The sequence below is a fragment of the Limulus polyphemus genome, unplaced genomic scaffold (genome assembly GCF_000517525.1).
Source record: "Limulus polyphemus unplaced genomic scaffold, Limulus_polyphemus-2.1.2 Scaffold913, whole genome shotgun sequence".
NCBI classification, from domain to species: domain Eukaryota; kingdom Metazoa; phylum Arthropoda; class Merostomata; order Xiphosura; family Limulidae; genus Limulus; species Limulus polyphemus.
In genome coordinates, this window is record NW_013666523.1 from 183,168 (window position 1) to 195,596 (window position 12,429).

At 35.2% G+C, this 12,429-nt stretch overlaps 1 protein-coding gene across 1 annotated transcript in view; it reads left to right on the top strand.

The window, feature by feature from the left end:
* Positions 1 to 12,429, top strand: part of LOC106461200 (leukocyte tyrosine kinase receptor-like) — a 58,590-nt gene that overhangs the window by 23,718 nt on the left and 22,443 nt on the right. The window contains exons 12-16 of the mRNA XM_022388060.1: positions 4,093 to 4,258; positions 4,506 to 4,679; positions 4,836 to 5,096; positions 6,163 to 6,285; positions 11,611 to 11,806. Of these exons, the coding sequence (XP_022243768.1) occupies positions 4,093 to 4,258; positions 4,506 to 4,679; positions 4,836 to 5,096; positions 6,163 to 6,285; positions 11,611 to 11,806 (920 nt within the window). The remainder of the gene's footprint in view (positions 1 to 4,092; positions 4,259 to 4,505; positions 4,680 to 4,835; positions 5,097 to 6,162; positions 6,286 to 11,610; positions 11,807 to 12,429) is intronic.

Below are 12,429 nucleotides of genomic sequence, written 5' to 3' on the forward strand. Positions count from 1 at the left end.
ACAGGGTGTTTATGTTATGGTTCTACGAGTACAGGCGTCAATAGCTCCAATCTGATCTTACTTATGTTTGAAATCCTTTTTATTATAGATCTGACAGGGTGTTTATGTTATGGTTCTACGAGTACAAGCCGTCAATAGCTCCAGTCTGATCTCTTATGTTCGAAATCCTTTTTATTATAGATCTGACAGGGTGTTTATGTTATGGTTCTACGAGTACAAGTCGTCAATAGCTCCAGTCTGATCTCTTATGTTCGAAATCCTTTTTATTATAGATCTGACAGGGTGTTTATGTTATGGTGCCACGAGCTCAAGCCGTCAATAACTCTAGTCTGATCTTTTAAATACAAATTGAGAAGCTGATAACTCCAGTCAAATAAATCAACAAATTTTTACATTTTTCATACTCCACTGGTTATTATACCTGTCCGACTACATTTGAAAAATCTAAATAATTATACAAAAAACAAAAAATAAATAAAATCTATACCATTTTCTAAGGGCCGGTTCTAGGTCCACATTGTTGCGAGGAGGGTCAGGTGGGTAATTTTCGGCCCCTTTTGAAAAAGCAACGACCTTTTGCAGGCCCATGGATCAGTTACTTTGGAAGATTTTTGGATTTAAAGTTTAAATAAATCTTGTTGTTTTGTCAGTGTTTTACTAACATTTATATAAAAGATGAAGACTCTCCAATCTGCTAATCATTTAACATTTTATAATTTGATTGGGGAAGGGGCAATACCTCCCTTCCTCCAGCTAGTGCCAGGCCTGACCTTTCTGAGTACACGTGTTATCCAAATTAGGCAATACCTTTCTGAATATAAGTACTAGGCACTAATAAATCTAATTAGAAAACAATAATAGTTAATATACCTCTCGGAAAACAAGTACGAGAAATGGGAAATTTTCGTGAGATCAAGTCGACCTCTTTGTTTACACCAGCAAATTGTTAGACCGAATGTGCCCTGGTGGTTAGCGTATCGTATTGTGGATCCGAAGATCTCCGTTTAGCTTCCCGTTGCCGAAAATCGAGGTCCACACTTTGGGCCCATGGATGGGTGACGGTCAGATCCGACTATTTAATTATATTAGTCCAAGAGCTGGTGGTGGATGCCGTTGATTGGCTGTCCTCCCTTTAGTAAATCAGCTCAAAATTAGTGATATCTTGTATTGCAAGTCTATAATATAAAATAATTTCCGGAACTTCACGATTAAAAGTACACGCAGTAGAAAGTGTGAACAAAAAAAAACGACGAGTGTTTCACACATCTCCTTAACTACACATGTATGGTTCACACATCTCCTTAACCACACATACATGGTTCACACACACCTCCTTAACTACACGTACCTGGTTATACATCTCCTTAACTACAAACGCGGGTGGTTCACACATCTCCATAACCACACATGCATGGTTCACACACCTCCTTAACTACACGTACCTGGTTCACACATCTCCTTAACTACAAACGCGGGTGGTTCACACGTCTCCATAACTACGCATGCATGGTTCACACGTCTCCTTAACCAACATGCATGGTTCACACACCTCCTTAACTACACGTGCATGGTTCACACATCTCCTTAACTACAAACGCGAGTGGTTCATACATCTCCTTAAGTACACGTACCTTGTTGGACATAAAATGACAATTATAGTATCAGATTTCACGTTGGTTTAAGGATTCTAGACTTACCCTAAATATAAAAGTAGCTCCTCCACCACCTCCACCTCCTCCTCGCCTTCGTTTGTAGTGTTTTCGTAAATCATCGATGCCCCCTCTCGAATGGCTAAGATTACATGATAATGGCTAGTACAGTAAGAAAAAATATTTCATAAACTGGTTTCGAATGCTTCCCCAGCTTTCGACATTTGAACCGTAACATTTAAATAACAACTGACTAAAGAAAAATAAAATATAATATCATTGTGAAGTTTATTACCAATAACGTTAAGTGATCTTAAAAGATTACATTTTTACACAGGTATTCACAGAATATTGTCTCATCAGTGCTATTTACAGATTGTATTGTATTTTTACTGTTGTTACACACCGCTTGTACTAGTAAACTCAGAGACGTATACGCTATCAACTGTTTGTGTTATTTAATCGGATCTATCTATTCACTGTAATCAGAAAGGTTGGATTTTATTCCGATAGTTTATTATCCAGCTGTAATAAAGGCCTAGCGTTAGCTACTGCTTGCAAGTGTTGTTAAGGAGACGTGTGAACCATGCATGTGTGGTTAAGGAGACGTGTGAACCATGCATGCGTAGTTATGGAGATGTGTGAACCACCCTCGTTTGTAGTTAAGGAGATGTATGAACCTGGTACGTGTAGTTAAGGAGGTGTATGAACCATGCATGTGTGGTTATGGAGATGTGTGAACCACCCGCGTTTGTAGTTAAGGAGATGTGTGAACCTACGATTATAGGGAGTTAAGGTAGATGAAAAAAAAATTGATACATAAGGATATATTTAAAACTTGATATTTGAAAGTCCGCTTAAAGACTTAAGCAATATCACAAAATTAAGTTATCCGGTGGTCAGCGGTAAATTTACGTACTTACAACGCTAAAATTGGGGCTTTGATTCCCCGTTGTGGACAAAGCAAAGATAGTCTATACTGTGGCTTTGCGCCAGTCCCCCAGTGCCTCAGCAGTAAGAATGAAGGCTTGTAACGCTAAAAACTGGGCTTAAATTCCCGTTGTGGGCACAGCACAGATAGCCTGTTGTGTAGCTTTGTGCTTAACTTCAAACAAACAAAATTTACACTAATAAACCAAACAATAACAACACAACGTTATACCGCAGTTTATCATTCATCTCTAAAATCAGTTCAAAAATAATTCAAATTTGGGGAAACTTGCCATAAAATTTAATATTCCTGTCGACTTCAAATTCACCCTAAAACCCGGCTCTAAACTAAAATCATTATTAAATAAAAATTACATAAAATCACACAATACCAACGTCGTTTATGAAAAAACGAGCTCCAACTATCCATAATTCTACATCGCAGAAACCGAAAGAAAACTGAAAACCGGATTCAGCGAACATAATAAAAAAAACCTCCTATGTTTACCACCATTGCAACTAAAAAAAACACAGGTATATCTATTGAAAACACTGTAATTTTAAACAAAGAACCAAACATCAAGAAACGGAAAATAAAGGAAGCCATCTTAATTGAACGGAACAGCCCTACTCTAAACTAACACCTCGTGGCACCAAGATACCTTTACCAGGCTGTTAAGCAATCTCCTGTCACGTGATCTTTTTGTTCCATACTGTATACATATTCCCATGTCTACGTAAACTACTTATACCTGATTATGTCAAAAGCTTGTCGAAACGTTGTACATTTGTTACTTGTAATAAAGATTCTTTCATTACCCATTCAAGCCGTCCTCCAAACTTTATTTTCTAAAAGTGGGTTCCTCGTCATCCAAAACTGTGCGCTTAAACAAATAAACTCAAAAATTAAATTTTATTTCAATAGCAAATAAGTAGCGCTTTCGCAAAATTAAAGTTGCAATATATCCAAAGATGATCCGATTTTGTAAGTTAACGCAGCTTCTTATCGAACTCTTCATTTTATTAATACCTGACATAGCATTTCCTATCAAACTTTTAATTCTATTAATACCTGGCACAGCATTTGGGTAGTAGGTTGGTAAAAAAACTGTTAATCTAAAAACTTAAACCATCGAATCATCGCCAACTAAAGAGCAACTTTAATTTTGTGAAAGCGCTACCGGGGGGTTTGTTTGTTTGTAGTTAAGTACAAAGCTACACAATGGGCTATCTGTGCTCTTCCAACCACGGGTATCGAAACCCGGTTTCTAGCGTTGTAAGTCTGCAGACATGCCGCTGTGCCACCTGGGGGGGGGGGTACCTTGGGGGTTATTGAACTAAAAATTCAATCTTGAGTTTGTGTTTCTTTATTTTGTTTAAACGCAAACAAATAGAACGATAGATTGTACTTATTATTTATAATACAGTAAATGAATTAATAAATTACAAGTCAGAAATCAAGTGTTATATTAGAAACTTCAAATTAATCACAAAAATATTATTTACACTACAGTTAGACCCTCACACTGGTCGTCCTGTTCCCCTGGTGGTTGCTGCTGGAGGTGGAGGCCTGTCTCACACAAGAAATGATGATTTTCGGACAGCAGTAGATCCTAACGGTCGTGGGATAAACTCGGGTTTTTTAATGACTAACGGTCGCTCTTCCCGAACCGGAGCCGGTGAGTCGCAGAGTACAAAAGTAATTTTTTTTCTTAACCGAATGAACTTTTTACAAAGGTTTTTGATATCATTAAGTCTGGAAGTTGTGTTTTGAAGGCCTGGTATTTTAATTGTATCAATAATTTTGACGTGAACAGTTTGCAACAAGTTATAAAATTATAAATATGTTTACGTTACTTATTTAAGCGTCTTAATAAATATTGTTTACTAATATATAAAGCCTTATTATTCGTCTTCGAACTCTAGGTGCCGGAGGAGGGTGGAACGACACAACTCAATATAACACTTCTGGTTTATCACTGATAGAGGGCGCCCTCGGTGGACAAGTGTGTGGGGAAGGGCAAAATTGGAAAACTGATGGCGGATTTGGGGGAGGTGGAGGAGGGTGTTCCGCAGGAGGGGGAGGAGGAGGCTATAAAGGTGTGTTCTATGATGCTACAAGTCATGGGTATCATTAATCACCAACAATATATTTTTCTCCTTTGCTTAATTATAGGATTTACAAACTCTACATTGATCTGTCAAGAAAGTTGATTTGTCAAATTATTAATAAAAATTATTATGAAAATAAACTAGGAGGCAATACTTCTTATGAAGACAGTTACTTCACCAATGGTCAAGGGGGAACGTCGTACGTAAATCCAGAGGCTTTCCTGACCTTTGCAGAACCAGGATCGCATAAAGGTGATGGAAAAGTGGATATTGTCCCTGCCCATACGGACTGTAGCTGTGAATACATGTGTGTTCTTTTGGACAATGAAAAACAAGTCGTACACTGTATCTGTCCCGACGATCAGATACTGCAGTCAGACGGAATTACTTGTCTCCATAACAACGGTAATTATTATTCATGGCTGTCATAAATGTATCCACAGAAAATTTCAAAAATGTCAATATTTTCGTGGACTTAATGGCAACAGGAACAAATTACTGTTGCAAAAGCATTTAATTAAAAACTGTTTTTGATCATAAGGTAACAATTGTTTTTGAAAAAGGTAAGAATTTGCTGAAATATTTTAATTGAAATCTTGAATCAGTATATTAACCACAAAGAAGTTAATTCTGCTGTAAACACTGATGTTTTAGGTAGTTTGTTTGTTAGGAATATTTCAGCTTACTGATCCCCCCCCCGTGGCTCAGCGGGAAGGCTGAGGACTTATAACGCTAAGAATCGGCTTTTGATACTCGCGGTGGGCAGAGCACAGATATCTCTTTGTGTATCTTGCGTTTAACGACAATGTTTATAGGATGATCTGTAATCATTATTAGCTCTTTCTCTTAAAACGCACATTACATTTGTTTATAAGTTTAGCAAATGAGTGTTTCTTGTGGAAATGTATATAACCAAATATAGCATAAAACATCTCAAGTACAGGGATTTTAATTATGCTAGATGTACCTCCTCAGGGTCCACGAAAGTGTTACGTTTCAAGAGTAAATAAAACCGAAATTAAGAGTAATAAATATTTATATTTCTTGCTTTTAAAGTTCATGTGTCATGCTGTATTGTAGCCTACAGAGTGCAGAATTTTTCTCATGATTCGTGACATGCGCACGTTTTACTGACGTCACGACAATACACTCAGATATAACAAACCATTTTGTAATATTTGGGTTAGATTACGACATAATAATGTAACTTTCGAACCATTCACTTCAACATTTTTTTTAGATACATACTTTAACTAGTAAGTTAACTTGGAGAAAGATCTTCTATATAATTATGTGTCATTGCCAAAATTTTAACTTCTTAAAACGTTAAGTTTACAGAACAAGGTTACGGTTAAGATAAACAATAACAGATTTTGAAGTAACGTGCTCACTAGTTATTGGTTTTTGTATGATGTGTACAAAATATTTTTTTTACCATTTTCATTGCAAAAACATCATCGTGATTTTACAGAGAATCCTGGTATCACCGACCACAAGAGTGACGGGTTTCATCTTGCAACACATCACCTAGTGGTGATTATTCTGTGTATCCTGGTGACGGTAGCAGTGATCTTGTTCTTCTGCCTGCTGGCGTGTAAGTTCCAGATTCCCCAGCGAGCAGAGGAGGGGCCTGCCCCTCCCGAGATAGTTTTGCAGGTAGAGAAGGACAGGAACAATTGTTGGAACAGCCGATTATATTTTGCACATATCTTAAGGGATATAGGACCCAATAACCGATCCCTTATTTAATATATCCTCAGTGGGTGAGGATAATATATGATCCGAGTACAAGAATTAATTTCTCTTAGTTTGGCTATGGAAATAAAACAGGCCAGACTATAAAAAAATCAATATTTCTATAACCTCTTTAAGCAACTTAAAAGCATTTACAAAAGCTTTTCTCTCCAACTTTTTGATGCTGTTCTTTGATCCTTTTCTGTTAGATCATTGACAATTAAAAAATTCACCTTTAAAATTTCCTAATCTCTGTATATATTTACGCTATACATTAGAAACACTTATGTATTTTTTAATTGTAATTTGGTTTGTTTTAAAGGTAGCACGCGAGACTTTATCTATAGAGCCATCAGGTAAGGATTGTAAAATTCGTTAAACTTTTATTTTTCCGTTACCTAAGGAGGTCCATTTTAATCCTCAATTGCTTATCTCAGTCGTGACTCTACCGCTTATTAGAAAACAAAACACGTTTTAAGTACTTATATCTTGCCGAATATTAATGAACCTCAACCTTTAGTTTAGCGCTAATAGAGCTTGAAACGACCCTTAGATACATGAACTGTGTTACTGGATATAATAAAACTGTAAATGGTTTAAAATATCGCTCTGCCCCCCAGTGGCACAGCGGTATGTCTGTGAACTTACAACGCTAGAAACCGGGTTTCGATACCCGTGGTGGGCAGAGCACGGATAGCCCTTGTGTAGCTTTGTGCATAATTAAAACAAACAAATATCGCCCTAGCGGGGAAGGATCCGAGATACATTAAGTAAATACTATTAAGAAGAACCTGTGTTAATACGCTCATTATAATCCGTCATTTCATTTAATTTATAGAAAAATTTAGACTTTGAGGCAAGAACAATAGAAGCTTTTAATTTTGGTAATATTTACATCAGTCTTCTTATTGATAAAGCTAAAAACTCTTTCAATAATAATTAAAATATTTTTTAAGATCTGGTGTTAATACATTGTATTAGTATTTGTTTGAATTCCGCGCAAAGCTACACGCTAGCCGTCCCTAATTTAGCAGTGAAAGACTAGAGGGAAGGCAGCTAGTCATCACCGCCAACTCTTGAGCTACTCTTTTACCAACTATTATCGTTGTTTCACAATAAACGAATTCTCATAAGGTATATATATATATTTACTTTACATATTTGTACAATTCGGTCAACATTACTATTAGCAAGTACAAGGAACACCTATAAGTGACAACTTCAGCTCATAGGTTGCAGCTTCATATTTATTTGAACTTGAATTTTCATGCACATCAAATATTTGTAACAGAAACTAAACAAAGCTTTACACATTAATTGCGTTTGTAGATATAATGATGCTATTCTTATACTTAATTATGGAAGTTATTTTGATACTGCGAAACACATTTGTCCACCAGAAGTCACTCTGAAGAAAAAAAAAAGCCATTTTTTCCTCTTTCGCTGAAAATAAAAAAGAAAACATTAAATCGATTTAGATATAATTAAGTATCGATAATGAAATATTCAAAACCAAAATTTTCAATAAAACTGGCGCTTTTAATTTTGAATTTACAAATTTCTGTTTCCGAATAGAAATCCTCCAATAGGTTATGCTGCAGCGTTTACAACTAGGAGCTTATTACGTACAATAAAATTTGTTGAAAATTACACAAGATTTTGTAGAGAGAACTAGTAAACTCATTATCATTTTGCGCAGCAATTCTTCGGATTTACAACGCTAAAATCAGGGCTTCGATTCCCTTCGGTGGACACAGCAATGTGGCTTTGCTCCCCCCCTTTACAAAACAACAATAACAACAAACAAACACACACTACGTTTAGTTTATATCGCTACAAAAAACAGGTTCCGATACTTGCGATCGACACGGTACAGACAGCCTATTGTGTATCTTTGTCTTAAATAACAGACAAACCAACAAAACCTACCACGTTTTGTACACCAGTTTTATTCAAATAAATTCAACACTCTTCTTGTTACCGAATATAGGATTAATAATTCTACAGAATGTCACGGCCTTTTCAAAGCTATCGCTACTACACCACAATTTCTTAACTACGTTTTAAGGTAATAATAACCCACGTTGGTATGACTACCAACATTAGATTTAACTCCCACCAGTTTAAGCTATCGGTAGAGTTAATGTAAGCTGTTTAACAGTTCCCTATGTAGTCATGGGCGTCCACAGAAATTTTTCCAGGGGGGGGGGGGCAAAGTAGTGTGAAGTGAACAAAAATATTCATATACATACGCTGAATGAATAAAGAACGAATTATGTTTCCCATTTTCCAGGGGAGCAAAGGGGCATTTCCCTCCCCCCCCCACTGCGGACACCCATGTATGTAGCGTAACATTATATCATTAGTTAAGTTACTTTAATTGTCATATTTATCATTGTCATTCCTGCTTTAAATCTCATTATTATTATTATCTTCTTTGAACCATATTATCTATCGCGTATACCTTTCCGCTAATTCTTGGGGTTTAACTTTATTATTTCCGACTTCCCGTTCTGTAGATTGACCTTGTGTGTAGGGAATGATTCAATTCGGATTAGTTGTACTTAGTAAAATATTTTATTTTTATCAAATCTAACTCGTCTAGTTTAATTATAGTATTAATATTTTTACCATTTACCGTGGGCCGGATGTTGCGTAGTGATTAGCATGATGGACTGTGAACCTGAGGTTTATGATTCTCGACCCTTTACCAAAATATCGTGTGAATTCTGTTAACTGGCTTTAGGTAGTCAGCGATAAGTTCGATGGTTTATAACGTTAAATATCGGGTTTCGATACTCGCGATTGGCGCAGCTTTGTCTTTAATAACAAACAAGCCTCCAGTCTATTACTGCAAAATTAGGAACGGCTAGCGCAGTTAAGCCTTGTGTAGCTTTAAGCGTATATCCGCAACAAACTATTTAAAGTACAATTTTATTATTCATTATTTCTTATCTTAATTAACATTAGGTTTTTACTGTACTCTATCTGTACCGTCAAGCTAACTGACTCGATAGTGAAATAGTAACATGTATCGTAGTAATTTATGTCAGATATTACACCATCGAACCTGTTTAATGGGCTTCCATGGGTCATTAGACATTGTTAGGGAGGATTAGATTAAGTTTAGTCAAGTTAAGTTTAAAGGGAATCATCTAGTTTCTACATGTTTGGTAAGTAAGCTCTATTCCATTCTTTCCTTAATGTTACTTTCAGCAGTATTATTGATTATGATATTTAAAACATATAATGTATACATTTTGTTTTTATTTTTCCATTTCGTATTACTATATATATATATATTGTGAGGATTAATCTGTATTGTTAGCTTGCTATATATGGATTTAGGACTGACCTAAATTTCGTAAGGTGTCCGATCTTCGTGAAATATATTATTGGAATTACGACCGAAAATGTCATTAACAGGAGAGTGTACCCAGCTGATAAATCAATGCATTGTAATCATTATAAGTAAAAACGGTATGTTAAATTAGCTATATTTAATACTAGGTTAATCACTAGTTCTGACTTATATGGGTAGCTTTTAATTAGAAGTTAATAATAGTTCTGAAAAAGATTGTGCAACTATCGCTTTTTGGAATATTTTAATGATCATAAGAAATACCTTTCTAACCTTTTTGTGACTTACCAACGGGTTAAAGGACCATAATATTGTGACGTACTAACCAGTTAAAGGACCATAATATTGTGACGTACTAACCAGTTAAAGGACCATAATATTGTGACGTATTAACAAGTTAAAGGACCATAATATTGTGACTTATTAACGAGTTAAAGGACAACAATAATGTCACGTACTAACAATTTAAAGGATAATATTGTGACTTACCAACGAGTTCAGAGATTACACATGATCTTGGCTTATTATCTGTTCGCTACACACGAAAATTATAATGTTCAGGATAATAAAAAGCACCAAAATGCATTATTCTGTATAAATGATGTATATCTTCCTAAATTATTCCCGGTTGTGATAAAATAATTTGAATACCATGTGCTTATAGACTACATAATCATTCAAGTTGTTTCTTGTTATTCCACTGTTCCACGCTGTGAGAGTATTATTGAAAAGAATGAGGGGGCGCTGCAGAAGGGATTAGTAGAAACGATAGGCATAAAGCTGAACTCCAAATTGGAAATAGTTTTTTACTCAACTAGCTTCTTCAAGTAATCTTCTAAATAACCTTTACTCAAATAATTTTTCAGAGTAATTTTCAAAACCAAATAAGTGTTATTAGTTTATAATTAACCAAAGTAAGAAGAAAAATCGGGACGTTATAGTAAAACTAGGAAATGCCATAATGATAAAGGCTGTTTCGACTGTGATCCAATGAAAATGAAGTTTAAAAACATAATTTTGTTGATGTTCTTGTTCTTCTTGTCGTTTAGTTAAAAACACGTCACGTTTGATATGCTACATAGGCTTTTAAGTCATACGTTATTTCTGTATTGAATATATCGAGCTTAACAACGTTTAATATTGTAACATTTTCTAAAACTAAATGTTATCCAATAACTATTTGTGGGTAAAATAGTCACAGTAATTTCACTTTTTGTCTGAAATGGTTTCTTGTGTTGTGCTAATGTATCTTTTCTTTATTTTATCTGTAATTTTTCACATTTCATGTCGTTTCTTGTGTGTGTGTTTGTGTTGTTGTTGTTTATGTGCTAGTCTTTTTAAAGTATTTTCACACTTTGTATATTTTATATCTAAATTTCTGTCTTCTGGTACGATTTTAAATGTTCTTCATTGATCATTTTGATTTTGCAAATAGTATTTAAAATTAAATAATTCAAGGAAATACCCCATTATGTAAAACTTAAAACTCGTATATTGTCGGATATACAGAATATAATATTTTTGGTTAAACTTTTTCACCATTTACTAAAACTGGTGTTGTACCTGATGATGCTAGGTTAATCTGGCGGAATGTTATAACCACAAATATTATACTTGTATCTCAGACAATAAACAAGTTTTAAGTATTTGGAATTATTTATCATTTAACCTCAAAAATGTATTATTTAAATATCGATTATTCTTGGTTTATATTTGTATTTTCCATTGTCGCAGATACATTTTACTTTTTAAATGTGTTATTTTTTATTAAATTATATTATAGAGAAACGAAATTAATTTAGAGGTAATTTTTCTTTTCTCCAGTCAATCGATATCGAAAGAAGGTTAGCCGTAGCATGAACCAAGAGCCCCTTAATAGTCCTGATCTTCAACTCAGTTGGATCCGTCAAAACAATGGCGGCATGGTCACAGAGTATAATCCTAACTACGAGTTTGGTGGGAGCACGTATACCATCCAAGATTTGCCAGAAATACCCAGAGAAAACCTAACGCTGGTCAAGTAAGTTATTATTACTTCGGCCCCCTTTATTTAGTTCAAATTTGTTTTTTTGTCTTCTGGAAGATTAAAGGATGCTGTTGTAGATTTGCGCCACAAGAATGTGATAATATTCGTAACTTCAAAGTAAAGAAAACTTTACGTCATTTAAACCTTTTTTTTCTCTCTCTCTTTGCTGTCACTAACGCACTGTAGCGTTTATTTGGGAAATCCATTCAGGGCGGTGTGGCGCTCAATGGGCGGATCCATCCAGGGTGGTGTGGCGTTCATTTGGGAAATCTATCCAGGGCGGTGTGGCGTGCAATGGGAAGATCCATCCAGGGCGATTTGGCGTTCATTTGGCGAATACATCCAGGTCAGCGTAGCGCTCATATGGTAAATCCATCCAGCAATCTTGTCAATATTTTATAATTTTGTACTTTTTTGTGTCATTATTTTATGGAAACTTGTAAAACACCTTAGAGTTAGCGAGAAAGTAGCTTAGAAGGTTCAGGCATATGTATAGTATCGCAAATTTGAACTTAAGATAACAAAACAAAAATCCTATCCTTTGAACCTCATTTTTTCCTATCATTATAGTGTTGAAAAATGTCAACATTACTGTTATGAAGTGCCTCGTCGCACAT